We start from the raw sequence: 22,808 nt of genomic DNA, 5'->3' as shown, positions 1-22,808 counted from the left end.
CCCACAGGCTTGGGGAGAAGCAGTGGCTCCAGGGACACCAGGGGACAAACTTGACAAAGCGAGGCAAGCAGGGGGGCTCCACACACATGGGGCATGGCAGGGACCTGGAGTACCCCTGCCTGACCCCTGGTCTCTCGGGGTAGTACCCAGCATTTGGGCTGGGCTGCTGCCCTGCTGCAGGCCTAGGGTGGGTTGCTGAGCTCCTTAATGGCCTGGAGGATTCTCTTCATGTGGCCCACTTTGGTGATCCCCAGGTCCTGCAGAAAGGAGAGAGCGGAGCTGATGTGCCTGTAGGAAGACAGCCCTCAGCTCTTGCCAGCAGGGAAACTGCAGTGTGGAGGATGAGGCCACAAAGCCCAGCTCCCCAGGTTCTCACTGCTGGAGCATGGTCCTTGCTAGGAACCTTCTGTCCTCTTGCAACCATGTCCCCATGCCTGGGTGCAAGAGCAGGCATGGTGCTGTTGATCCTGCTTTGGGCAGGTGGCCAGAGCCTTGCAAGCTGCAGGATTAGGGCCAACCCTCTCCCTTACTTCCAGCTCCTGCATGCAAGCTAAGCAAGTGCTGCAAGCTCAGCCCTGTGGGGCTGGTTGCAGGGTCAGCACCTTCCCCCCCCACCCCCCCCCAGGGGCTGGGGACAGGAACGATGGAGGACACAGGCTGGGGGGGGGGGGGGGGGTGTCCCTCAGAGGGCACAAGGCGGGGTTGTACCTTCAGGTCTCTCCGCTCCAGCAGGATCAACTCAGAGCCCTGGATGTCATGCCGGACAAAAATGTCTCTGTACTCCCCTAAACTGAGTGCTTCCAGCCAAGCTGCCACCTCCTCGGAGCCCCACTTGTCCGCTAGCAGGGAGGAAAACCACAGAGGTGGACTGGGCCCTGGCGGAGGCAGCCGGACACAGCAGGGCAGGCAGCTGAGGGCAGCAGTGGTGGCAGGCTGCAGCCAGCACCCCTCTTTCCCACCCCCAGCACTGGCAGGGCTCAGAGGCCACAGCAGGCTCAGGCTGGAGAAGTTTCTTCTCTCCTTAGCTTACTCACGGAGCATTTGAGTTTCTCCCCCTCGCCAAGACCGCCAGCCCTGGGGGCAGGGACTTACCCGAAGGGCTGAGCTGTACCATAGCCCCCTTCTCCCCCTTGCAGTGGTCGTGGAGTTACAGGGCCAAGGGGCTCTGCGTGTCCGTTAGCAGAAAAATTAAGCTCTATGGGGCTGTTGGTGACAAAGGTGACATCCCCAGGCAGCCAGGACCTGCCCTGTCCCCCTCCCAGAGGGTCCTGCCACAGCATGCCCAGGATGCCAATCGATAGGTCAACACACAGGGGTCCCCACCAGTGTGGGCTGCGCCTGTGTCCCTCCCTGGCAGGACGTCTGCTTTACCTGGGAGCGCACTGTTGGTCTTCTGCTTTTGCACCTTGTCCTTGTCCTTCCTGGGCTTGGGGATGTTGAGGCGAAGCTTGAAGCTGCCCTTGTTGGTGCTCCCAGTGCTTTCCTGAGAGAAGCCAGGCTCAGCCAGGTGCTACAGTCCCCCTGGGGCCACCTCATGGGCTATGTCCCCCACCAGCCCCCTGTGCACCCACCTCCTCAGCAGGATGGGCAATGGGCCCCAGCCAGTGGATGTCCAGCAGCCTCTGCAGCTCCTGGCCCAGCACGCTCAGGGGGCCATGCAGTGCCTCCTCCTCCTGCAGCGAGTCCAGCTGTGGGGGACAGGGACCATCCCCAGCCCTGCTGCTACCCCCAGAGGTGCTGGCCAAGGGCACAGGCCCCTCTGATGGAATGCTCGGGGTGCTCTCCAGTCCCCCACTCACTGTCTTCCCTTCCAGGAATGCCCTGGTTTCGGCATACAGCTCCTTGATGCTCAGCACCACCTCCACAGCCGCATTCCTGCTGAGAAACTGGGGGGCATGGAGGGATGATGCCTTGAGCAGCAGGGCCACGGGGCAGCTGCGTGAAGGCTGCCTTGTGTCCCCAACCTTAGCTCACCTCCGAGGTGCCAGTGGCTTTGTTGGAGAGGGCTTCGCTCAGTGCCAGGGAGCTGGTGTTGACAGCATGTGCCAGCTCCTGCTCCACAGCTTTGTGAGCCTTGGCTGCCTCGTGGATCCTGTGGGCGAGAGGGGCTGGAGCTGCCAAGGCTCCCCCAGGCTGGACAGGCAGCATGGGAGTAGGAGACCCCTGTAGCTCTGGGTGGCCACAGCGAAGCTCCCTACATCCCCGTGCCCACCACATCCCCCATCCCAGAGCCTGACCTGGCTATGAGGGTCTCGGCAACCCGTGAGACTTGCTGCAGGAGGCTGCTCTCCTCCTCTGTCAGGTACTCCATGGACTGCTGGGAGCTGAGCCGTGGTCGGGCAGCTGCTCGGTAGCTCTCCCCCTTCTGCTTGTCCTCCCAAGACTTGAGGGTGCTTTCAAATGCCTGTGGGGGACAGAGATGCCCCTCCCAGCCTGTCACACCTTCCCCTGTCCCAGCATGGCCCCGCTGCGCAGGCTGTGAGCTTGAGCTCACCCGATCCCTTGTCAGCATCTGGGCTCGGTTCTTGTGCTGGATCTTGATGATGCCAGGTGGCTGGATCCAGGCTTCTCCATCCACCTGCACAGGGACGCCCTCATCCCCCCGGATGGTGATCTTCACCATGCGGCACTGTGGGGCAGACACCTTGGGGGTAGCATGACAGCTGGCACCACGCTACTGGCTTCAGCTGCTGTGCTGGGGCTGAAAAGACTCCTGGTGCCATGCCCATGCCAACCAGGAGCTCGGCTGAGCCACACCACTCCAGGCTCTGCTGGTGCCCCAAAAAGCTTTCAAGCACCATGCAGGGTCCCACAGAGTCTCTTGCCCCTACCTGTGCAATGCGATGGTGCTGGAGGTTGATGACCCGCGACACGGCCATCTGGATGCTGCCAAAGACGGCCACCACCTCCAGCTTCTTGTCATCGAAAGATGGAGCTCCAAAGTTCTGCAGAGGACCAGTACAAGTGAGACCCCAGACATTTTGGGACCCCGCTTTTTCCCCTGTATGTGCCCAAGGCAGGGACACCCCAAACCCCTGCCCAAGGGCTCCCAGGTTCCCTGAGACTATGGGAAGGATGTCGTGCCCCCCACCCCGCGGCGCGGGCACTCACATTGTCCTCCTTGGTGCCTCCCCAGAAGTTGATGCCCCCAGCGTAGCTGGGGATGTTGAGGACAGCGATGCCCTGCAGGCTGGGCAGCGAGATGGGCACCCCGTCGCACTGCAAGAGAGGGCTGAGCCTGGGGGGCACCGTGCCGCCACCACCCCCCCGCCATCCCTGTTCCACCTGGCCTCGTACCTCCAGCTGCACCCGCTGCTCCAGGTTCTTGTAGGTGCGCTGCAGGAGCTCCTTCGTGCCCAGCACCCCATACCACATCATGTTCTTGGTGCGGCTGCTGCAAGGCGAAGTGGGACAGGCGACAGGGGCTGCAGGAGCCCCGCTGCCTGCTGCAGGCTCTGCACCCTCCCCAGGGTTGAACCAGTTGGCCTGGATTGCTGGCCCTGTGCCTGCCTCAGTTTCCCCACTCCCAGAAGAGGGGGGCTGCCTGCTGCCTCCCAGGAGATGCAGGCTGCAGCTTGTGGCACCCAAGACGTGCACCCTTCCATGCCAGCACAGCACTGTCTCCTCTATCCAGGTGCAGAGTGGGTAAGTCCCACCAAGCCCTCCTGTGCCCCTTTACACACCCGGGGGCAGCGGCAGCTGGAGCCTCACAGCAGCCCTCTCCCTTCCCAAGGGTATTTGCACCCTGCGGCACTGGGTGCAGGTGGAAAACCTGCCACAGGAAGGGGGTCCCCAGCCAGGCACGGCAGCCCTGAGCCAACCCCATGGGTCCCAGCATCATGACAGTCCCTCCTGGCATGGGCATCAGAGAGCCAGGGGGGTACATGTTTTTTCTAGGGGAATCTGGGGGGTTTCAGTCAACCTGCACTTCTTGGGGTGCTCATCCCGTTTGTTGTTGAACTCCAGGGAGATCTTCGCATCCAGGCCAATGCCGAAGTAGTTATTCATGACGCATTTCTCCGAGAAGAGGCTGAAAGCGGCAGACAGGGCAGGAGAGTTGGGAGGCAGCTGCACACGGGCAACAACACCCGCTGGAGCTGCGGTGTGAGCTCGCGCAGGGGTTGGCACAGGAAGCCTGACCCAAGCCAGCAGGGACGGCTGGAGCCCCCTTGGTCCCCATGGTGAGACACCCATGGCACATCAAAGACCTGCCTGCACTGGGCAGAGGGGCAGCCCCGAGCTCCCAGCAGGAGCACAGTGCTGGCCAAGGGGCTGGCAGCAAGAGAACCTGCACTGGCCACCGGCATGGGCACTGGTGGGCCAGGGAGGGCTGGGCACCAGGGATGCCACACTGCTGGGCAGAAGATGCCCCAGCGGCCATCTCCAAGAGGTAGCGTGGTCCCAGCTCTGCTCCTGCTCCATGATGGGCAGCAAGGAGAGGCCAGGGGCCCTGGGGCAGACAGGACCCCAGACTCACAGAGCGCTGGGATCTTCAGGGAACTGCAAGCTGCCGAAGGTGTCTGGCCGGTCCAGGATGATGGAGGAAGATGCAGAGGTCACCGTCTCCCGCCGGGAGCCTGGACAGCAGGGAAAGAAGGCAGCTGCTGAACTGGCTCTTACCCTGAGCCCATCCCATGGCTCACCCCCATGCCCCCGAAAAAAGCCATGTTCCCCATTGGCATCTTACTGAGTCTCTCCTCCTCCTTATTGAGCTCCTCCGAGCTGTCCTTCTTGCTGGGGCCCACACTGCTCCGGTAGGCTTGGGTCTGCTTGTTCTGCTCATCCACAGCTGGATGCAAAGAGGGGCATGACAGCGAATCCTGGGAAGCCCCATGGCCCTGTGCCCCCTCCCCAGGTCAGCCTTCCAGGCCTGTGCCAGCCAGGGCCCAGGGTGTTACCTCTGCCCCATGTTGGGCACTTCCCTCAGCCATGCAGAGCATCCAGAGCTTGGATGGCACAGCAGGGCTGCCACCCCAAGGATTCACACGGGGCAACCAAGGCACAGGTCCAGCACCAAGCTGCGGTGGCTCCACAGCCCATGCCAGGCTGCTGCAGCACCACGACAGCTGCCAGCCCCCACCACCCTCACCTTTCTCCGCCTGCTCAATGATTTGCCGCAAGGCTTTCTTCAGGCTGTTCGCCCGCAGCATGAGCTGCTCCTTGGATTTGAAGATGCGAGGCACGGGGCTGGGGTTGAAGCTGCCACCTTTCTCCTGGTCCTTGGTCTCGGCAGGGGTGGCCTGCGCCATTCCCTCGGGGACCACAATGGCCTGAGCCTCCTCATTCAGCTCCCGCACCAGCGAGTCCAGCTTCTCGTTCAGCATGGCGCACTGCAGAACACCCACCACACTCAGCACCCTGGAACAAGCCGCAGCCCCCCACCAGTGCTGGGTGCTTCCCTGGGCACCCCGTGCTTGCCTGGGCACGCTGCGTGCCTGAGCCCCCCAAGAACAGCATACCCTGCACAGCAAGGGCACGGGCCGCTGAAGCAGACCCTGCCAGCCCCTCCACTGCCTGGGGGCTGTGCCGCCCAGCACGCCCCAGCCCTCCAGCTCCCCTGCGACCCACCTTCCGCGCCATCAGCTCGGCCTCCTGCTTGTTCTCCGTTGCCCTCTTGTAAGCCCGGCCGACTTCGGCCACGAAGTCGTTGACAGTGCCGCAGAGGAACCTGGCAAGGGAAGCGGCAGGCGGGTGGAGGGGGGCACGGCGTGGCCAGCTGGGCACAGATGCCAGCCAGGGGAGCTGCTGGGATAACGCCCCCCCACACCGGAGGGGCAGTACTGGGGTTATTTGCCAGGCACCAGCACAACCGGCAGCCACTAGCAGCCAGACAGGGGACAGCCTGGCCTGGGGGGGCTCTGCATCCCTAGGGACATGCCCCTAGCCAGGTGGGAGGGCTCTGGCACCCCCGTCACCATCCCCCTCCTTACTTTGCAGAGGAAATCACCACTGAGTGCTTGTCCGACTCCAGGATCTTGGCCAGGTGGAAGGCAACAGAGTCGGCATAGTGGGAGATCTGGGCCTGGGAGGGGTCGGGGAGGACAGCGGGAGATGTGACACCCTGCCGGGTGCCCCGCTCCAGGATGGAGCCTTGCCCAGCCAGCCCTGGACCGGGGACGAACAGCCCTCCTCAGCCTGCTCCTCCAGCTCCGAGGGCAGCCGTACCCATGCCACTGGGCAGAGGGGATGCTCAGCCTCAGCAGGAGGGAAACTGAGACAAGGGTTTGAGGGGAACATATGCAAGAGTCTAAAGTAGCCTGCTGGTAGCAGGCCAGCTCCCCCTCATCTGGCTGCCTGCTCCCAAGTGCATGTGCCAGGCTGAGACCTGCCAGACTCATTTCATCGCACGCAGCCAGCTGCCAGCCCCCTAACAGCCCCAATCCCCAGGGACCGCTGGCACGACCTCTTCCTGTGCAATTCCACCCTGCCTGCCCCCGAATCAGCTGATGGGGTGAACAGGAACCCGCCCCAGAGCCTGTCCTCCCCCATCTCAAGCCCTCAGTCCCCAAAGGTGCCCACCTGGATGTTGGAGTCCCCGTTCTCCTCCTCCCTCAGGGCCGGGGGCGACTGCTTGGGGGCCTCGTAGGTCAGCACACTCCACCTGCCAAGCAGAGACCATGGCTGCCTGTCGCCTGCCGGCACCACGGCTGCCTGCTGCCTGCCGGCACCCCGGCACAGGGACACGTGGGCAGGGGATGAGGACAGTCTACCCAAGAAGTGCCAAGGCCGTGGGGCAGGGAGCAGCGAGGCACGTGCCCCGAGCCATGCTCACCGGTCCAGCATCTTGGTGGTGGCCCTTTCCAGCTTCTCCAGGATCTGCAGCAGCTGGGTGTCATCGTCGCACAGGCTACCCCAGCCCAGCACCCGCGCCAGGTCATTGCCGGTCCCCAGGGGCAGAACACCCAGCTGGCACTGCGGAGGAGGGATGGGGAGGGGCTCAGAGCAGCCCCCGAGGGCACCTGTGACACCCCAACTCTGCCATGCCCATCGCTTGCAGCACCCCGGAGCACGCTGGGGGCCTCCAAGCTGCGGCTGGTGCCAGCGCTGGGGACGGTGCCAGCCCACGTTGGCGATGCCGGGCACTCCTGCTCACTTGCTTGTGGAGGCCAAGGGCGTCGATCTCAGAGAGCACCCAGCCCACACTGCCATCCCCCCCGCACACCAGGATCCGGAAGGTGGAGAACTTCTGGAAGAGGCGCAGCCTGCAGAGGGGACAGGAGAGAGGGTCTGGGGGCTGCGCTGGGCACCCGCCGGCACCCCGCTGAGGCCACCCCGGTGTGCCAAGGCCAGCGCTTACCCCAGGTGCGGGCCCCCATTCATGAGGTCGAAGACTTGGGCCGGGTTGAGGAACTGCTTGAACTTGCGCAGAAACTTGACACCCTGGTTGTCCCCACTCTTGGAGTTGACAAAGGCCAAGAGAGGGCTGGAGCAGGTCGAGGGGCAGGTGGCCTTCCAGAAACCTGCAGCAAGCCCAAGCACATGAGCCCCCAGTCCCAGCTCCCACCCCCTGAAGACACTGATGGAGGCACCTTAGGAGAAGAGAGGCCATGGGGACACCCTGACTGCACTGTGCCCGACCCGCAGGGTGCTGGGGCCAGACAGGAGGGACAGTGATCAGGGGATGGTGAGGGGTGGGAGTAAGAGTAAGATTTGGCAATGGGGGTGGGTTTGGGGGTGGGAGGGGGATGGGTATAGCAATGGGCATGGCGATGGGCAAGCCTAGCACTAGGGCAGATCCAAATTAGGCTCCTGCTCCATCACTGTCCCTGCAGGCACAAAGTGTGTCACCGAGCTTACTCGCGTCCCCAGCCTGCCACTCCAAAAGGGGCAGCGGTGGTGGGCGCAAAGGACGGCCAGTTCCTCACTGTGCCAACAGCCCAGCTGGGACAGAACCAGCAAAACCACATGGGAAGGGTGCACAGTCCCACCTCGGGAGCTCCCAGGGCTGGCACTGGCAGCCAGCATGACCACAGGGGACCAGCCGCAGTGCCGGGTGGCTGTACTGTCACCCCAGCTCTGCGGTACTGTCACCCCCAGCTCTGCTGCCTTCTCCTACAAGGGCTCTGGCAGGGTGGGCGTGAATGACACAGAAGCCCTGGGAGGCTTGGCAGCCAGCACCATGCTTTTAAAGAAATGAGATGGGGAATGAAGTGTGCCTGAGGCAGAGGAGGACAGATGATCGATCGCTGGCCCACAGCCCGCCCTCGCCTCAGGCACATCTTGGCCATCCCAGTCCACGGGCCACGGGCCGGTGCCTGCTGGCTCCTTCCCTTGGCAAGACTCAGCGATGCTGCGGCAGGGAAAGCACCAGCCCTCACTGCCGCTGGCCCCATAGCCATCGCACCCAGAGCCCCGCAGGGTATGACCAGGAGCCCTGGTGCCTCCACCGCACCGGAGTGGCATCCCCACGGCCCGCCATCGCCCAGCCTGGGCACCGCCTGATCTCCGCTCCCAACCCAGCTGAGTGGAGCGGATCCGCAAAGCACAACACCGGGGGCTGCTGAGTCAGAGCGTGGGCTGCCGCGGAAGAGCCCGCTGCCGGTGGCACCCGAATGCCAGCGGGGGGGACAGCACGGCAGGAGGAGGGGGCTGAGGCCTCACCATGCTGCTTCCTGCGGTAGCAGAGCCCAGTCAGGCTCGGCAGCAGTCACAGCTGTCGGCCCCACAGCCAAACCAGCCTCAGTTACCTGGGCCACCATGAGAGGGACAGGGCAGAGACGCTACCGGGGGCCCAGCCACGAGCAGCTGCGGCTCTGAAGCCGGAGGAGAAGCCGCGTGATGGTTACCCTGACAGCATCCTGATGAGTAACGAGAAGCAGATGAGCCACCGGCTGAGCTGAGCGGTGAAAATCATTAAAAAACGAGGAAAGAAATATCCGGAGAACAGATTTTGCTCAGCAGAGGCCAGCTGGGCCCCTCTGGAGAGGACAAGGGAGACAGCGGGAGGAGGCGTCCCCCAGGCCGCTCATTGCTTCTCTCCCCAGCGTGCCGCAGCCACCTGCGCCAGGGGCAGGCTATGCTCTGCACTACCAAAAAACCAGCTGAGGTTCAGACACTGAAAAATAACCCAAGCCAGGGCCTCATCCATCCCTGCGAGGTGCTGAACCACTGGGGTGCAACAGGGAACACCCCATGTCCAGGGCTCAGGGCTGGTGCCACTGACCCCAGCACAGAGGGACCATGATCAGGGTCACCGTGAGACGCAGCCTGGCAGGAGCAACTGAAGCCATACACAGGGGAGAAGTGCCACCCCAAAGCATGGCACCATCAGAGCCCTGGGGCAGAGCAGAAGGCAACAAGCAGCTTTCAACTGAAGGTGCAGCAGAGAGGGATGTTGACTCTGGAACCTAATGACGGTGATGTTCCTGGTGCCCCACAGGCAAGTGGGCACAGTGCCACAACTCAAAGCCTGCAGAGGAGCCCAGAGCCCTGTCCCAAACAGCTTGTCCCCCTGACCCACAGCCCAGCCCTGTCCCCTCCAGGACTCACCATCTGAATCGATGCTATTCAAGGCAGTCGGTGGGATGATGGACACTTTGTATTGGCCCAGGGGGCACCTCTTGCCAAAGACTTCCTTGCAGGCGCTGTGAACCTGGGGCACAGGGACATATGCATAAGAAAAGCCAGGAGACACAGCACGAAAGCCCCCAGCCTCAGTTTCCCCAGCAATGCACCCAGGAGGGGCAGTGCTGTCTGTGCCTTGGTGGGTGGGACAGGGACAGACACATCCTTACGATGGCCTTGCACCAGAGACACCGCCAGTCTTGCAGCCTCCGGACGCTGCCGCAGGTCCGGTCGCAGACAGCGCAGCGCGCGCTGACAGGCAGGTTCCCCTCCAGCCACTGGTGGGGCATGGCCACCTGCGGAGAGGGGCAGTCGCCAACGGCTCATCACCCCCGCTGCCCCCACACACTTGAGGGACAGCGACACGGGCCACCCCCTTCCCCATGGAAGAGGTGGGCTGCCCCCGGACCCCTCCCATGCCCTCTCGGCCCTGCCTGCCGGGCCCCTCGCAGCCGCCAGTGTGTGGGGCACGGCAGAGCAGGGCTGTCCGCAGCAAACGTTTGTGGGTGGCCCCGCTTGGAGAGCAATAATGGATCCTGAGGCCGGGTGATACAGCCGGGTGACACATGTCCCCAGGCCATGTTCCCACAGAGCCAAGACCAGAGGCCACACAGTGCAGGGGCAGCTGGGTGCCAGGGTCCTCCCTGCTCCTGATTTGGGCAGAGCAAGGCCAGCTCTGCTGGTGGCTCTGTCCTGCCAGGGTGCCCCGCCCCTGCTTACCCCCTCCTCGTCCTCAATGATTTCGGTGCCGATGGAGGCCAGGGTCGTCCACTTGCAGTTGTTGGTGGCTCTGACAGCGCAGCGCTTGTGTGCCTTGAATTTGCAGACTGTGCAAGGGGGAGCCGGTGAGGAGCGGGGACAGTCCCCAGGGGATGCGCAGCCCTGGTCCCCCACCCCTCCATGGCTGGTGATGCCAGCCAGTGGGCATCCTCCCGCATCCCTCCCGCTCTGGGCCAGCCTCAGAGAGGGTCCCCCACCCCAGCCCCGGCCTCAGCCCACCCCCCAGCAGGACCCCAGCACTGACCTTCGCAGGAGAGGCCATGGGAGGTGACGCCCGGGAGGGCCTCGCGACACACGTTGCAGAAAGTGGGGCGGGCGTGCGAGCAGGCGTACCAGTTGTGCATGCCCGAGAAGTGCTCCATGTTGAACTGCGTGGCCTGCTGAGGGGCACAGCCCTGCCCCATCAATCCCCTGGGACACCCAGCTGGCACCCGCTCCCTCCTAGCCCCCCGGAGTCCCCCCAGCCCCACTCCCGGCTCCCGTCCTCCCCACGGGGCTGCGCCAAGGGCAGCAGCTCCCGTCTGGCAGCCAAAGGCACCCCTGGCTCCTGAGGGGTACCCTTGTGCAGACAAGCACCCGTGCAGTCCCCCGCCCACATCACCTCATGGATCTCCCACTTCTGCACAGATTTCAGGGCACTGATCCAGTCCTCCATCTCCTTCCGGTTCTCTGCACATAGGATGAGCTTCCGGAATGGCGTGATCACCTGCAACAGCCACCGTCCCCATGTCGCCTTGCAAGGCCACCTCGCAGCCAGACAGACCCCAGCAGAGCAGCCCCCAGCAAACCCTAGCACATGGCCACCAGTGCCACCTCCAGCAGCGGGAGGCCACGCTGCGGGGTGCCCCATGGCCCGGGGGGGGGCTGCAGCACCTGCCCACGAGGTGCTGAAGCGGAGGGGCATGGCAGGTAGCCCCGCACCCCCCTTACCGTGAAACTGTTATTGATGTTCTTGGTGCTGGTCTCGGCCACGCTCGCATCCGACAGATCCACCTCGTCAAAGATCAGGGACTGCAGGGAAGAAACCAGCGCCCCAGTCCACCCGGCAGGGATTGCAGGCTCAGGCCCCCCAGGCTGAGCGTGCTAGAAGACCTTACTGCCCAGTCTACCTTGGCATCCTTGGCGTAATAGAGCGTCCTGCCCCGCAGCTTGAAGTATCGCCTCTTCCACCTCTGGAAGGAGCTCGTCTGCTTCAGCAACAGCCCCTCCTTCACGCTTTTCTGCAGACACCACAGGACCATGAGCTCCCACAGCCCCCAGGACCCCCAAAGCCACCCCCCCCTCTGGTGATGCCCATCCCTGGGTCCCCAGGAGCTAAGCAGTGCCCCAAGCGCAGATGGGACGTTCTGGGGTTCACACTGTGCTGGATGTAGAGGGTAAATGATGTCCATTGCCCGCCATTACCCTGAGTATTGGGCACCTTACGTGATTCGGGAGGATGATGCTGAGCACAGCAGTGCCGTCGGTTGGAGGTCTCCAGCAGCACAGAGCCAGCACTTGCCCGTCGCTTCCTTCCCATCCCCAGAGCAGTGCTCAGGAGCACCTCAGCCTGCTGCAGCTCCCTGGAAGCCGAGGGCAGAGCCGGGGCCGGGAGAGCTCCCTTGGAGGGGACACAGATGTCCCACAGCCACAGGACTGCATCTTGGAGATGGCACTGCGTCCCCAGCCTCTTTGCTGGGTTGGGGAGCAGGCGGCTGGGATGCAGCCAGCCCTGCCTGGCACCCACAGCTCCCACAGGGGACAAGCTGGGGCTGAGGGCAGCCTGCAGCAGGCAGAGCATCCCCTTGCAATGCAGCACATCCCCGCAGCCTGGCTGCCCGTCCCCTGCCCTCCCCAATCCACAGCACCTGCCAATATTTACCCTCCTCACAGTGGTGTTTACAAGGCTCAATTAATTAGTGTTTGCAACGTGGCTATGAGCCTGTGCTGAGCAGGGTGGCAGAGATGCTCTGGCACTGCCTAATCTTTGATTGTATCTTCTTTAAACACCGCCGGCAGCCCCATTCAGCTGCTCCTCTGCAATTAGCCGCAACAGTGGTTGTATCAGATCCCAGCACACGACGACAAGGCATGTTAAATGTGCGCCGAGCACCGAGGGCACTGTGCGAGAGCTGAAGTCCCGGGGCTCCGCGCTCCCGTACCCAGCCCCGGTGGCACCCAAGCGCCCGCCAGCCTGCAAACACACCGGCCCCCGGCCTCGGCGTTGACCCACTGCCCCACGGCTCCGAAGGAGATGGCCAGGGCACCAGGAATAGCAGGAGCCTCCAAGGTCACAAAGAAACCAAAAGCCCACCTGCAGTACTCCCTGAGTCTCAACTCCCCCGGACGCCTGGACCCCTCCCCGAACCCCTCAGGGCATGCACTGGGATGTCCTCGGCTCTCTTCCAGTTTGCAGCCCCGAGTCTGGAGCGGGACGTTTTAAGCCTTTGTCTCTCCCTATCAGTGCTTTTCCCCCCCAGGACTGGTGCAGGGTTTGGCTGTAGTTAGGCACCATGCTGCCTGCGACTGCCAGTGCAGGTTCAAGCAGCCCTGGTGTCCCCAGAGCCAGCACCCAGGGACCCACCGCGTGTGTGTCCCCAGCCGCTCGGCTGCGAGAGCACACAGGAGCCGGTGAGCCCAGAGCTGCCCTGAGCCTAGGCTGCAACACAGCCAGCAAGGGGAGCACAGCCTTCCGGGGGGATCCAGCTGCAACCCCCAAATGCACATACAAGCCATGCACCCTAGCAGCCCCTGCCCCATGTCAGGAGGGGACAAGGCAGGGTCCTGCCGTGGCCAGGTGGGATCCAGCCACAAACGCCACTTCCATCACACCTGTTTGCATGTAGATGCAGGCACAGGCTCTGGGTTTGCGGCAATCATTGCTTTTGCTGCGAAGGATAGGCAGCTTGTGGTGGTGGAGAGCAGCACGGGGGAGGCCGTGACGGTGAGGAGCAGGAGAACATTACAAGGAGAAGGAAGAAGAGGCAGGCCCGTGATGGTGGCTCAGGACTATCACAGCAGAGGCTGGAGTCAGTGCAGCAGCAGGGCATGGGCGCTCAGCTCTGCCTGGCTCCAGGGCCACGTGGGTGGCAGGATACGGCCAGGAAGGCTGCTGGGGGGCTGGCATCCCCTCCTGCGAGGGGGCCAGCGCTGAAATGCCCCCAGCTGTGCAGCTGCAGCAATTTCTCCTGGCAGCCAGCAGCAGCAAGGCATCGCCTGGCCCCAGGACGTCACAGCCCCTGGCACTCCGGGGATGGCAATGCGGCTGCCAGCACTGTGCCAGCCCCAGCCTCGGGCAGAGCCTGAAAGAAGAGCCCCCACCACCTCCACCACACCACCCCTAAGAATTTTACAACACCCGCAGTGCCGTGGCTATGGCGGGGCATGCCTCAGTTTCCCCCCAGCACAGACTAACTATTCACCAGCACCCCAGCATGGGGCGGCAAAGCTGGTGCAGAAGCACCTCTCCCCATGTCCACCCTCGGATGCTTCCCAAAACATGCTCGGGGTGTCCAAGGTGTAGCAAAGCCCAAGCCCTCTGCCCCGCCATGCACAGCATCTTGCTGCACAACCCCTTACGCCTGCAGCTGCCCATGCAAGCTCTGTGACCCCCAGCACTGACATGATGGGGCACAGGTTCAGTTGGTCCCAGTGTTGCCAGCGTGGGGCCAGCCAGTCAGCCACTTCCCTGGGGAACATGAGGCAGGTCCCCTCTCCAAAACGAGCCACGGAGCCCCGCTGTGCCATGCTGCCTGGGCAGGCACATGAGTCACGCTGCCTGGGGTACTGGAGGGCTGTTTCAGGGTCTCAATGGGGTGAGCCACCCCCACACACCTGATTTTTTGTCCTTGGGTCTCAGTGAGGAGCACCCAGTGCCACCCTGTGCCGGGAGCAGCTCCCCAGCAGCTCAGCGGTTTTGGACCCCTGCTTTTGGCACTAGAGACAGGAGACCTGGGAGCCACCTGATGGTCAAGGCCACCAGCAGGCCTGGCCTCCCAGTGGGAAGCCGCGCTGCAGCAGACAGTGTTGAGCGAGCCCATCGTTTCCCCTTCGCAAACAGGAAAGGGGTGGGGAGGGCAAAGGCCAGCACTCAGGGTGAGCGGCGGGTGGGATGTGCCGGGGTGGGATCGCCCCTGCTATGCTGGCTCCCCTGCAGCGCCAACCAGGGCTCCAGGGTCACCGCAACAATACAATCCCCTATAGCAAGTGGCTGTTAGGTACCCTATAGCTCCCGGGAGCCGCACACCCGCAGAACAGGGTAGGAGCCGCCTCTTCCTCCCTGAGAGCTTTCGGGGACACTGACGGCCCCCGGCCACTGGGCTGGGAGCTCTGCGCTGGCCACTGCACAGCCCTGAGCGTGGCGTGCCACCCGCACCCTGAACCGAGCCCTAGCCCCTCCGCTCACCCCAGCCACAGCTTTTCTGGCTAGCAAGCCCCAGCCAGCGCTGCAGGGAGCCACAGAGGAGCCAGCGCTGGCTCCATCCCAGCAACAGAGGCAGCGACACAGCGTGCTGATGCCCAGAGCAATGTGCAGCCTGCCCGGCCACCAGCCTGAGGCCAGCTTCCCTCTGCGGGGCTCTGCCCCAGCCCTCCCTGCCCCATCTCAGGGACCCTCCCTGCTCTCTCCAGCCTGGGGAGCTCAGCACCACCTGGGATGTCCCTGGCACCTGGGGGCTCCCAGAGACACAGGGTGGGGAGGCAAAGGCAAGAACGAAACCACACGGGGTCTGCGGAGAAACCTCCAGTGCAGCCACAGCTGGCAGAGGGCACGTGTCACCAGGGCCTTGGAGGGGACACAGGTAAAGCCAGCCCCAGGAGGATGGCCAGCCACTGGCAATGTGCCCCATCAGGACTGGGCTGGTCCCCAGGGGCCACCATGCCACGGGCTGGCTGTGTGCTCAGCACAGGCAACAGGGCTTGAAGCACAGCCCAGGGGAGCTCGCTCCCCTCCAGAACCGCAACCCAGCACAGCTTCTTCCAGGCCACTGTGCACCCCGAAATGCTGGCTCTTCCCTCAGCCCTAAGGCAGAGCCCCGGGATGCTGCTTTGAACCCCCACCCCACTCTCCCAGCTCTGCCACCGCCATCCCCGGGAAGAGACCACAGTGCAGCCAGGTTTGACCACAGCTGGGACAGGAGGGTTTTCCTCCTGGGACCAGCCTGGACAGCAAAGGAGCTGCTGGAGAAGAGCCAGGAAGGCTGAGTTACTCAGGAATGCTGGCACATATGGGTGGTGGGCACCACACTGGCTGCCCATCTGTCTTGCAGCACTTCACCACTCCTGATGGGATCTGGCGATCTTGGACCCATGGCGACACGATGCCTTGCGCAGGGAGGAGGAGAGGGGACCCAACACCCACCAACGCACCGACCTGCATTGTACCAGCATCATCCTGGGCAGCCGCCCTCCTCCAAGCACAGCAGCCCACCAGGCACGTCCCCGGGTCCAGTCAGGTCAGAGCTCATCCCTCTCCTGAGCCAGCGGGTGCCAGGACAGCAGGGGAGAGCCAGCAGCCCTGCAAACAGCCTGGCTGTGGGGCCACCAGCATCTGTGGGGCACCCTGCGGGCTGGAGTCAGTTGGAAACCTTATCACGCTTTGCAGCACGGCAGAGCTCTTCCAGGACTGTGCAGCCAGTGGGCTCGGTGCCTGCGGGCGGCCACAGCCCCGCGGGCTCAGCTGCATCCGCACTCCCCAGGGACGTAGCCTGCTGCCATTGCAGGACCCCAAATCCCCCTTCCCAGTACTGGAGGGATCATTGAGAGGAAATTCCGGCACTGCTCCATCATGCCATTACATGGTGCCACAAAGCACCAGTCAGGCCATCAAAAGAGGACAGAGGATTAACAGGAAAGAGAAGAATGCGGCAAGGAACCCCCAGAAGAAGGGCGATCCCCCCTACATCTCATCCTCCAGCAGTCACGAACTTCAGCCGCCTTTTAGAATTGAGCTCGTGCTTCCCTATCTACAGCCACATCGGTCCCCTGCGCCAGCCTGCCCGTGCCAGTCCCCCGCTGCTCCTCGTGCCTGGGTACTGGTGGGCACCACTGCCGCTCTCCCACCCTGCCCAGCCGCTGACGGGCGAGAGCGGCACTTGCATAGTGGAAAATGTGAGCAGGGAGAGGGCAGTGCATTTGACAAACCTCACAAACATCCGGCTGGCGACACTGGGGCTATCTTTACACCCCAGGCACCAGCTCGGTGGGCCCTGATTAACGAGAGCAAGCCCAGCCTCCCCTGCCCTGCTGCAGCGTCCTCAGCAGGGACAGCCCCAGGCAGCATCACTGTGCCCTGCGGTACGGTCCCACTGCGGAGGGTGAGCAAATGACTGGCCCGTCCCCTTGCCAGCCCCTGGCAGGCCACGTGCCACACAGCTGGGAGCAACGCGTGGCACGGCTGGGGTGGAGGTGGGCTTTGACTGACACAGTATGGCTGGGGCCTCTGGGATGGAGCCCGGGGGGTCACCTGGAGCTGCCCAGGGTCATGGAGATACTCAACCCATGGGTTCTGAATATCCCCACAGATGGAGACTCCACAGCATCTCTGGGCAGCCCGTGCCAGCATTTGACCAATCTCACAGTAGAAAAAGTGTTTTCTTGTGTTCAGATGCAATTTCCTATTTTTTCATCTCTGCCCATTGTCTCATCGGCAGATACCGCTGAAAAGAGCTCGGTTCCCTCTTTGCTGCACCCTATATATCTATCCACGTTGCTGAGGTCGTCCCAGCCCTAGCCTCCCCTCCAGGCTGAACAGCCACAGCCCTCCCAGCCTCTCCCCATACAAGAGATGCTCCAGTCCCTCACCAGCGTCAAGCCAGGAGGATGCACCATGCGAGAGCCATGTGCCACCCTCCCGCTGCAGGAAGGAAGTTTCCAGGCCTGGCCTCGGGGGCCCTACCTTGCTTTCCTTGTCTTTTTGCCAGGATCTGGCCCTCCGCAGGCAGCCCTCCCCACAGCCTGACTCTGCAGCAGCGCCCCACAAGCCCCCAGCAACTGTCCCAACACCCCTACATCCACAGGCACTGGTTGCCCCATGCCTGGGGCACCCTGAGCCTGCAGGGTGCCCAGTGCCTCCAGCAAAGACCAGGAGCATTCATCCCTTGGAGTACCAATAACCCCACTGACCTCCCCCAGGCCCCCAGGAGGATGTTGGCAGGTCCCCCAGCCCCACCGAGTGGCTGTGATGTACCCCAGCATCAGAAATTCAGGGACACGATCCTCCTTTCTAAATGGCAGACAAACCATGCCCCTGCCCACCACGGCCGTGCACATTGTGCCCACCCTGTGGGCAATGCTCCTATCCCTGGCATGCACCCCCTGTGCCCCCTTTGGTGCCGGCAGCCCCCCAGCTCTGGTGCAAGCACCCCAGGACCAGTTGCTCGCCGCAGAGCCAGAGCCGACCCAAGCAGAGCTGCCGGATTGCTCCCCGCCTCCACTCAGCTGCCAGGAGAGCTCGTGCCGAGGCAGCGCCAGGAGCCGAGCGCCCAGCCCATGCGGGCAGGATGTGCCCGCCCACCTCTGTTTGCCAGCACCTCAAATGTCTTCATGCACCCCAGAGCCAGCACTCCCTCCTTCCCCATGCCCAGCCATAAGGGGACCAGCACTGGGGTGCTGCACAGCATCCCCCTCCCTCTCTGCCCTTGCACTCCCAAAACCTGGCGCAGGCAATCGGCAGCCCCTGGCTGCTGTGAGGAGGAGGAGGAGGGGGCGGCAGCAAGACCCCATCCATCCTGGGGCCATTCAGCCTGGCGGGGGCACCTGTGCCTGACAGCTGTCATTGTCACCAAGCACAATGGCCTCACCGCCTCCGCGCGAAGCCGGCACAAAGCACCTCGCGGGGCGCCCCGGCAATTACAGCCTGAAGAAAGTCAAGCTGGGGGTGTGGAGTGGGGAGACGTGATTGATGGGAAGGTTTGAGGAGGGGATGGGGGAATAGGCGTTTTGGGGGCAGTGCCAGGAATGGGGAGCAGCTATCAGGAAGGAGTCAGATCCCAAAATGATCCTCAGCTGCTCCTGTCCCCATGGGGCCAGACAACACCTAGTGTGGGGGAAGCTGCTTGCTCCCATCACCAGGGACCAGGGTCCCCCCAGTCAGTGTGGGAGGGCAGTGCAGTGGGGGTCCCAACCCTTCCCAGCTCCCCAAGATGGTAGGCTCCTATAGACCCCCTCCAGCACCCCAGCCACCACTGATGGCCAAAAAATATGTCAGCCTGCCTTCCCCCACCGCCCCCCGCCACTAACCTGGTTATCTCTTGGGAGCTGCAGCCCTGGCACCAGACTCTCCCTCAGTCACTGTGTGCTAATTAGGTACCTGCCCCAGGCTCTGGGGTGCAGGCAATGGTTCCCCCTCTCATCCCAAACCCACATAGGTGCACAGGGGTGTCGAAGCGTGCTTGGAAAGGTGCCTGCCGTGGCACACGTGCTGCCCATGCAGCTGTGGCCACGGCTGGAGGGACGGGAAGCACGTGTGCCGCAGCACGACTATGAGCCAGGGACAGCCCAACCTGGGTGGCAGCAGCAATCGCATCCCAAAACCCTCATGTCCATAGGGAAGAAAGAAGCCAATCTGGTGAGAAGCCAGGCTGGCAAGCATGGTCCAGCCCATCCGGACCAAGGCAAAGGGATCCTCAGGGAAAACCCTGACCCCCAACACCAAAAACACTTAGATTGCAGGGGTATCATGCACAGCTTGTTCTCAGCCCCCTCCAGCACCAGCCCTGCCGGGCTCCCACCCCTCTCTCCTCTCTCCCAGCGCCGTGGGCCGTTAACCCAGCCATGTCCTTTCCGCCTGCCCACCCGTCACGCTGCCTGCCTCCCCCAGCACGCTGCGCAGCATCACCTCCTGCATGGCTAATTGCCGACGCCAGGCAGGATGCGGGCAGCAGCCGTGGTAGGCAGGGAACCGGTAGCTCAGCCTTTCCCCACGTGTAGCCTGTCAGCCAGCAAGGCCGGATCTGCTGATGGCATGGAGGGGCTTTGACACCTGGGCTAGGGTCTCACGGCACGCTTGTGTCCCTGTGCTGCTGCTGCAGGACATGGGCACAGCCCGGCCATCCGCCTTTTTCTCTCAGGTTTCCTGGCATTGACGACTCCCTGCAACATCCCCTGTGCTCCACAGCACGGCAAGCCCCTCCAGCACAGCAAACGCTGTGTGGCCAACTCCAGTGGCTGCTGCCGCCCCTCCAGGAGCATGCTGAGGGCTCACGCACAGCACTAAGCATCCCCAGGACCCTGCCCACCAGCCTGGCTTCCCACCATGCCCTCCACACAGCAACCTGCACCCCGGCACAGCCCATGGCACCCACCTGGCAGCCAGGTCAGAGCGGACAGAGGAGGTGCCAGCCGGCTCCAAGGAAGAGGAAACTGAGGCATGTTCCCTGAGCAACCAGAGGGACTCAGCAAGAGCCCCCCCAGTGCCACCTGCCCCGGAAACGTCTCCTACCAAGTGGGAAAACCCCACAGTGCCGGGGTGGGAGCATGCAACTTCCGCACCCCTGGGCAAACGCCCTTTGCTCCCCTCGTGCCAGTGCACCAGGCTTGGCACAACAGCCAGGCCTGGGCCAGCAGGACGGGAGCTCACCCCAGCCCCAAGCAGCCCCGAGCTACCACCAGACCTGGCACAGCACCCCATCCCCACTGCCTCCCTCCGTGCCCATGGCACCCAACACCAGAGCCCAGGGACACCCCTGTGCTCTGCAGCTGCATCCCCCCCATGGTGTTTTCTCAGCTGTCCCCCCTCCCCGGGGTGGCACAGCCACCAAATCGCCGCCGAAGGGCAGCTGGGGCCAGCAGCCAGCTGCGGGAGGATTTCTGGCATGGCCCCAGGGCGAGGGTCCCGCCCGCAACACAGCAGTCCCCGCACGCCCGCCGGCACTGCAGGCACCGCCTTGACTCACACCACCGCCTCCTTCCCGCAGCCGTGAGGTGGATGCAAAGGGACCGCTCACCCGGCACGCTGCCCAGAGCATCCTCCCCGTATTGTGCACCAATCCCCACTCCACAGAATGCCCCCCCCCAAAACCTCCTCCTCTCCCCGCTTCCCACATGGCTGTTCAGCCCAGGTTATTTCTCCCCGTGCTTCAGGCAGGAGGTGCCTGGCCATTTCACCGTCCCCACCTAGGGCACCTACAGCCACACACTCCTGTTTGGCCAGAAACACACTCCCCATATTTTTGTAGGTCCTACCAAAAATAGCTTCCTCAGAGCAAGCTGCACACACACACACAAGCTGCCCTCAAGCCAATGGCTGGGAGGCAAGAGAGTGTCACGTCTGACCTCAAAGGTGTCCCCATCCACCCAGCAAACCACCACAGGGAACAGGATCTAGGGAAGGCTGCAGGAACAGGGCCCACAGGGGAGCTGGCACAGCCAAATTAATCTGGGGCACCGGGAAGGGTGCTGGCTCCATTTTGCCGCCCACCAGGCCCCACAGGTGCGCTGCCTGCAGTGGGGTGCAGGATCCCAGGAGCCTATGGCACCGCAATGAGCCCAAATCTCACCCCAGAGCATCCATGGGGCAGAGTCTCCCGAAAGAGCCCCCTTTCCCCAGAAGCAGGTGGGGGGATCCCGGGGGATACAAACATGGGATGAAGGCAATTGGGGAGGGAGGATATGAGTATGGGAAAGAACCTGTCCCTGAACGGTGGGGTAAAATCCGTGCTCCACAGCCCCACAGGACCAATGCTGACCCTGCCACCATGGGGTGTGCACTTTTGCATGTGCCCTTCCACAGGGCACAGGGGGCCAGACCCCTCCTGCCACTGCCCCAGGCCCTGGCTGGGTTGGGTCTGCAAGTAGCAAGTGCCTGGCACTGATTTACAACTCAGATCAGACAAATCCCCGCCCTGTTCTCAGCAGAGACCCCATGTGCTGGCCAGCCCCTTGCCCCAGGCCCCCGCGCCCCTGACCTTGCTCCTCATCTGCCCTGAGGTGGACACCTTCCGGATGAGCTTGTGGGAACTGTCCTCCTGCTCGCCCTCGCTGTCGGACGATTCCTCGCCGCCTGCCTCAGGAGAGATGGGTGCCAGCTTGTCCGAATCCAGGGATGACACCGATTCCCGGGTCTTCCTCAGGAACAGGTCCCCAGGCACCAGCTTCTCGGCCATCTTCCCACCCAGCTCTGCTCAGAGCTCCGCCACCTCCTGTGACAGCCCTGGGAGGACAAGGACACACAGGAGTGGAGGAAGAGCCCTGAAAGGGGGTGCACTGCCCCTCACCCTCTATGGCTCATCCAGCCGGGAGGTGCAGTCCTGGATATCAGGGGAGACAGCGCTTCCTCACCCGGAACGCCACTCAGGGTGGTTTCCTTGCAGGCAAAGTTTTCCTTCCTTGCCTTTTTTCGGTGTCCCAACTCTTCCTCACCCATCCTGGCATCCCAACACCGTCCCTCGCTCCACAGTGGGAGACTGCAGCCACCCCATGCCCTAGCACTGGGGTGCACCCCCCTTGCCGCAGCCTGCGCCAGCCCCCCTTCCGGTGCCCACCCCCAGGGTGCTGGGCTGCCCTCAGTGGCCGGGGCGCGGGTGTTTCCATGAAAAGCAGCCGCCGCCTCCCGCTGGCCGCCTCGCTCCGGCAGCCGGGAAGGGCTGGGAGCATCTCCCGGCCCCGCGCCGCTGGGTCGCCAGTCCCAAGCAGGTGGCTGCGTGTGGGGTGGGATGCAGGAAGGGGGCGCGGAGCTCCCCGCATGCGGGGGAAGCCACCTCCCCATGGTACTCCTGCCCACCCCGGGGGCTGCGGGGGGGCTGGGGGGGGAGGGGGCACCTACCTGGGCGAGGGAGCCTGGCCGGCTGCAGGACTTGCCTTGCCCGGGCCGGAGGTGGCGGGGGGCACCCCACGGCGCCGTGCCCGGCCCCACGCGTCTCCGGCGGGCCGGCTCCGTCGCCCGCCCGCGTCGTCCCCCCCCGCCCCCTCCGCCCCGCGGCTGCCGGCAAACGTGGTGCCGTCTCCCCAAGCAGCAACAAGCGTTTCGTGGCGGGTGAGGGGGAGGAAGAGAGGGAGCCGCAGCGCTGACGCCCCTCCACCTCGGGCGCAGCTCCCCCCTACGAGCCCCGCAGCCTGCCCCCCCCAACCTCGGGGCTGCCGGGTCTCCGCCGAGCATCCCGCAGCACGCCCGGGAGGGGGGAGGCGGAGCGCCCCCCCCGCGCACACACCTTGCACACCCCGAGCCGCCGCCGCCGCCTGGGCAAGGTCGCTCTTCCTCCGGAGCCCGCCCGCCGCCCCGCAGCCCCCCCGGCCCCGCAGCGCGGCCCCGCCGGGACGCGCCTCTGCAGGCAGCCCCGGCCCTGCCCCTGCGCCGCAAGCCCCGGCCTGCTCCGGCGCGGCGGGCGCTGCTGCGCGCCGCGCGCGGCGGCACGGGCGGCCCACGCACGGCCCCGAGCACGCGGGCACGGGCGGGCGCCCGCACCGTTGCCGCGCACATACGTGTGCGCCGCCCACGCGGGCACGGGCGGGCACCCGCGCGGGCATGGGCGCACACATGCGCGGCTGGC

The 22,808-nt window shown here is 64.1% G+C and overlaps 1 protein-coding gene across 1 annotated transcript; it reads right to left on the bottom strand.

Moving 5' to 3' along the window:
• Nucleotides 1-167: 167 nt before the first annotated feature.
• LOC309408434 (diacylglycerol kinase delta-like) lies at nt 168-21,425 on the bottom strand (the record flags this gene model as incomplete). The annotated part of the gene is made up of 29 exons (XM_082004254.1): nt 168-257; nt 709-839; nt 1,372-1,483; nt 1,572-1,688; nt 1,800-1,886; nt 1,975-2,092; nt 2,238-2,404; nt 2,495-2,629; nt 2,832-2,945; nt 3,112-3,219; nt 3,298-3,394; nt 3,923-4,030; nt 4,478-4,577; nt 4,688-4,789; nt 5,090-5,330; nt 5,569-5,668; nt 5,931-6,022; nt 6,520-6,601; nt 6,773-6,912; nt 7,094-7,202; nt 7,298-7,460; nt 9,490-9,592; nt 9,735-9,860; nt 10,285-10,391; nt 10,589-10,721; nt 10,946-11,050; nt 11,275-11,355; nt 11,454-11,564; nt 21,228-21,425. The coding sequence occupies 29 exons, from the start codon at nt 21,423-21,425 to the stop codon at nt 183-185; spliced, it is 3,462 nt and encodes a 1,153-aa protein (XP_081860380.1). The 3' UTR covers nt 168-182.
• Nucleotides 21,426-22,808: the final 1,383 nt, after the last annotated feature.

Source organism: Phaethon aethereus (genome assembly GCF_964289735.1).
Source record: "Phaethon aethereus genome assembly, chromosome: 10".
Taxonomy (NCBI): domain Eukaryota; kingdom Metazoa; phylum Chordata; class Aves; order Phaethontiformes; family Phaethontidae; genus Phaethon; species Phaethon aethereus.
This window is presented reverse-complemented; position numbering and strand designations above follow the sequence as displayed.